The sequence below is a fragment of the Myotis davidii genome, unplaced genomic scaffold (assembly GCF_000327345.1).
Source record: "Myotis davidii unplaced genomic scaffold, ASM32734v1 scaffold184, whole genome shotgun sequence".
NCBI classification, from domain to species: domain Eukaryota; kingdom Metazoa; phylum Chordata; class Mammalia; order Chiroptera; family Vespertilionidae; genus Myotis; species Myotis davidii.
In genome coordinates, this window is record NW_006297021.1 from 6,270,798 (window position 1) to 6,275,679 (window position 4,882).

Sequence of the window (4,882 nt, forward strand, 5' to 3'; positions counted from 1 at the left end):
AATACGAGGTCTGACAGGTAACCGGTCGAAAGTCATGCGCCTAGAAGTATAATAAGAGCCCTACGTGGACTCATGCCACACCGTGCGGGAACAGCCTGGTAGGCAACACAGGTGTGTGGGTACCTGCCCTGCTGGGTCCCCCAAGGCTGCAATCTTGCCTTCCTGACTTTTGCATCACCAGTACCCCACAGAGTGTCGATGTCCAGAGAAGGCATTCAACATGCTTGTTGAAAGATGAAAAGGAAAAGAATGAATGAATGAATGAATGATGTGAATTATTCAGATAATTTCTATTTTGATGGGGAAGAGTAGGAGGAAAGTGGAGTCTCAAGGGAGCTGATCACTAAGCGTAAGAAGTTTCTGTAAACTCACACTTTGCAGTTCCACAGTTTTGCTTGGCATTAGCTAAATGAGAGCTTGTGGTTGGAGTATTTTGCGGGAACACTTGTGATTTCTGAAGCTATATATGGTGTGTGTGTGTGTGCCCGCTTTAATAAGGTCACGATAAAGGCACTTTATTTTAAAGAAGGCATTGCTCTAATTAATTAAGCTACCCTGAGGAATAACTGTGGAGAAATATTGCACTTATTTTTTGTCTTTTAAAGCAGTACAGAATGAGTCTATTAATCACCTTTGATTGAAATTCAGCAACTCATATGTGATCTTATATGATCAAAAAATAAACTTTTCAGAATTTTTTCCTCTCTGCTAAGCTGAAATTCACCATGTGAACAAATAGTAATCGTGTGTGCAAGTTCCTACAGGTTTTAGATATTCGCCAACACACAGGCATTGTGCAGTCACCACCATCAGCAAATCCGTAAGTGTTTTTCTTTCTTTGCCTTTGACTGTTTAGCAGCTCCCATTCTCTATTCCCATTTCCGTAAAATAGATTAATTCTTTACAAGCTTCCACTAAAAGTCCAAAGGCTAGCCCAGTGCCGTCTCCCATTTCTGCACAGCCCCATCCCCGCTGCCCCAATCTCCAGGAGACCAAGTTGAGTTTGAAAGCAGAGTTTTCTCTCTCACCTCCTAGCGGCCTGTCCATTCTCTCCTTGGCAGACTGGGACTGCAGGTGGACACATGTTCTGCTGAGCACCATTCTCTCGCCGCCTGTGTAAGCGATACCTGGATCTTATGATCACAGGCAGCTCATGCTCCCGAGGGCATGTGAGGTCTCCCTTTTCTGAGAAAGTCAGTGGAGGGAGAGGTCAGTGTATGGATCTCCACGTGTAGCCTCTTGTCAAGCTCCTCCGACACGGCAGGGTCATTGGACAGAAGCCAAGGAGAAATATGATACCTCTCATTTAGAAACTATGAAAAATAAGTAAAATTAAAACAAAAGGGATACTTCCTGAATTAAACATTAACATCCCAAATTAAATATTAACTTAGTATTTAATTTAATTTAAATGTCTGTTAAAGTCTTCTGGTGATGTCTAAATAATTGAACAAATTGACTGTGAAAATAAATCCAGGCATTTAAGCAGATAAAACTTTTCATGTTTGAAGTGGTTGTACTATCCCATATAAATTGTTATTTTTTTAAGTTCAGTAATTACATAAGTCATGGTATGATGATTTCATAAATTAAAGCTATTATGAGAAATTAATACATGACAAACTGGAATTAGTAATATAAGACAAATAATGAAGAAAAGAAAATATCTACTTAAGAATTGGTTGTTGGGATACCCAAGAATGGTATTGAGAAAAATGAAATTAAATCATACATTCTTATAATACATTTAAAAAAATAACTACCACCCTGGCTGGTGTGGCCCAGTTGGTTGGAGTGTCGACCCATATACCTAAAGAATGTGGGTTCAATTCCTGGTCAGGGCACATACAGGCAAGTACAGGAGGCAACTGATTGATCCTTTTCTCTCACATCAATGTCTCTCTCTCTCTCTCTCTCTTCCTTCCCCTCTCTCTAAAAATAGTAAGCATGTTCTTGGGTGAGGATTAAAATAAATAAATAAATAAACAAACCCTAATATATAAAAAGCCAGGGGCCATCAAGACAGAAACAACCAAATAGATGACTGAACAGCAGGCTGCATGGGGTGACCAGGCCAGCAGTGGGGGCAGTTAGGGGTGACCAGGATGGCGGGAGGGCAGTAAGGGGGGATCAGGCAGGCAGGCAGGTGAGCAGTTAGGAGCCAGTGGTCCCAGATTGTGAGAGGGATGTCCAACTGCTGGTGTAGGACCGATCCAGAGGGGTCCTAGATTGGAGAGGGTGAGGCTGGGCTGAGGGGATCCCCCCGTCCCATGCACAAATTTCATGCACCGGCCTCTAGTAAAAACTAACTACCAAAAGAATTGGAATAGACTACCTAGCAGGGCAAACTGACAAATCTATCTACAAAAGAGATACATTTACACCAAAACATGAAGGATATCATCATATTATGGATCTGTTCATATTTAAATAAATAACACTTAGAACAATGTAATAACATAAATATCAAAAGAAAAACAACAAAATGAAAAATACTCAACATGTATTCATTGCCCCCAATATATGAAACATTGTTGTAAATAGGAAGAAGTACTCTGCTTTCCTGCCATAAGTGGTCAAGGAACATTAAAAATCTATGTAGAAGGAAAACCCTGACAACTTAAATCAAATCATATGAACATGTACCGTTTCATAGCAATTAAAGAGGCACAAATTAGAACTCACAAAACACAAATAACTGAAAGATTTTTTTTTTCAAGCCAGTGTTGGAGGAGGATCTGTGGGAAACAAGAGTCCCATCTCCATGGCTGGTGGTTCCACGTTTATGTAGAGCAAATGTTCAATATGCAACAGGTACTCAAAAAAAACCCCCAAACTTTTAAAATGTTTAATTTATCCATTCCATTTTGGAAATACATGAGAAGAAAAAATAAAGGGAAAAAGTAAAATTTGTGCAGAAGTTTTATATACCAGCACCATTTTTCATTATAAAGCTAAGAAACATTTCTAACGTACAGTTAGAAGGAAAGGGAATTAGGCAATTACTCTGTATTAACAAGATGGAATACAGTGCCCTCTAAGGAGAAGAAATGACTAATATGTGGATTGTGCTGATCCCTGGAAATCTATATGTGAAGCTGTGGGTGAATAAAGTTAAACAAGTGACAAATACGTCACCTGCTGGATGTAAGGTTCCTGGGGACTGAGCTATCTCATTTTGAATTCAGAGGGCCAAACTTCGTTCCTGGAACTCAGCAGCTCAAGTGTTGGTTGAATGACTGCATAGAGGGCTTTTCTGCTTATCCTGAGTTCTTGACCTTCTGCCTGCTATGACCTTGGTACGTTTGCACTTTGTTAGCAGTTCACACAGTTCACCTGCATTTCCGAACTCTATCCTGCCCCAACCTCAAATAAATGCATCTCCTTTGCAGTCCTGGTGCCCAACCAGTGACCTCTGCTCCACTGAAGTGTCCAGACCCCGGGTGACACACAGCTGCAGCTCAGTCGACACCCAACCTGATGTTTGCATTCATCAGCAAGCTGGTGAAAAAATAAATAAATAAACTTGTCAATGTACAAAAGAACAGGAACAAGCGTGGGAAAAGAATTGAACAGGGTAAAGAGTTTAGAGTGAAAAACGAATTGCAATCATCCTAGGGGATGAAACAGCTGTACTTGCAAACCTGGGTGATTATATGAATTGCCTGAAAAATATTAAGGATCCAGGCTCATAGTAATATATTGGGGCTGGGGGGAGGGGCTAGTTGCAATCAATTTCCTAGGACTAGATAGCATAGTCTTCCCAAGTCCAGGTGCCTGTTAAAAGGAGGCAAGTACTGTCAAGGATTCGACCTTCTCTTAATATCCTGGTCACCCAGCTACTCTGGTGGGAAGCTGCCAGCTGCCTGAGACCATTCTGTCCAGAATACGTGCTGAGATTCCGTTCAGAGGGGTCTCTGTTCTTAGTGTCATCAGACTGTTAGGGGTAACAGGCTGACCTAACAGAAAAGCAACACACACACACACACACACACACACACACACACACACACACACACACACACACACACACGCACACACTGCTGAAACAGCTCTTCACCTAGCAGCCCCCTGCATGCGGTCTTTCCTGGTGCCGCACAGTGCTGGAGACATGAATATTTGAAAGCAGAATGAATGGTTGAACCGCTGAATGGGGAGAAGAGGGGATTCAGCAGGTTGCCAGATTGTCTTAGGTAATCACCGCATCCAGTGACGTTAGTATTTATTTTGGAGGATCTTCGTTATTTGTGAGAGCACACAACTCCTAAGAGGCCCAGATCCAGGCAGCGAGGGACACCAGTCGGGGAAGAAGAAAAAATCAGCCTGAAATGCCCTGAGCCGGAGCGGCCAGTGCAGGCCCGAGGTTAAAGAAAGCCGGGCTAGAGGCATCCGTCCCCAGTCAGCCCAGCCTAAGCCGTCTTGTGCTATAAATACAGTGGCCCACATGCTGCAGAGACACGGTGTTCCCTCTGGTCGCCGGGACAGATAACATGAATGTGCCCTTTAAACGTCCCAGGCTGAAGGCACAGCCCCCAGCCCACCCCTGCCTCCCGGAAGCGCCTTCGCCCCCTTTGCCCTCTGCAGAAGAGGGGGGCGGCCACGGGGGGGTCCAAGCACCTGCCCAGCCAATGCGCACTGTGTGCACAGCCTCGGGGTCCCTCCTCCTCTCGCGAGAGGCCGGGCGGGGGATATAAGGAGGGAGGAGGGGCAGGGTAGGCGGCCCCTTCGCGACGCGCAGGGACGGAGACGGGGTGGCTGTGCCTGGCCCAGCGGAGGCGAGAGCAAGAGCGCGGCTCCCAGAGGCTGTGTGCGCCCGGCTGGCATCATGAGTGATCAGGCTCTGAGCTTCCTGAAGGACTTCCTGGCTGGTGGCATCGCCGCT

The 4,882-nt window shown here is 44.5% G+C and overlaps 1 protein-coding gene across 1 annotated transcript in view; it reads left to right on the top strand.

Moving 5' to 3' along the window:
- Positions 1-4,809: 4,809 nt before the first annotated feature.
- The window catches only part of SLC25A4 (solute carrier family 25 (mitochondrial carrier; adenine nucleotide translocator), member 4), a 4,751-nt gene continuing 4,678 nt past the window's right edge, over positions 4,810-4,882 (top strand). The window contains exon 1 of the mRNA XM_015569770.1: positions 4,810-4,882. This exon is cut by the window's right edge and continues 41 nt beyond it. Within this exon, the coding sequence (XP_015425256.1) occupies positions 4,826-4,882 (57 nt within the window). The 5' untranslated portion in view covers positions 4,810-4,825.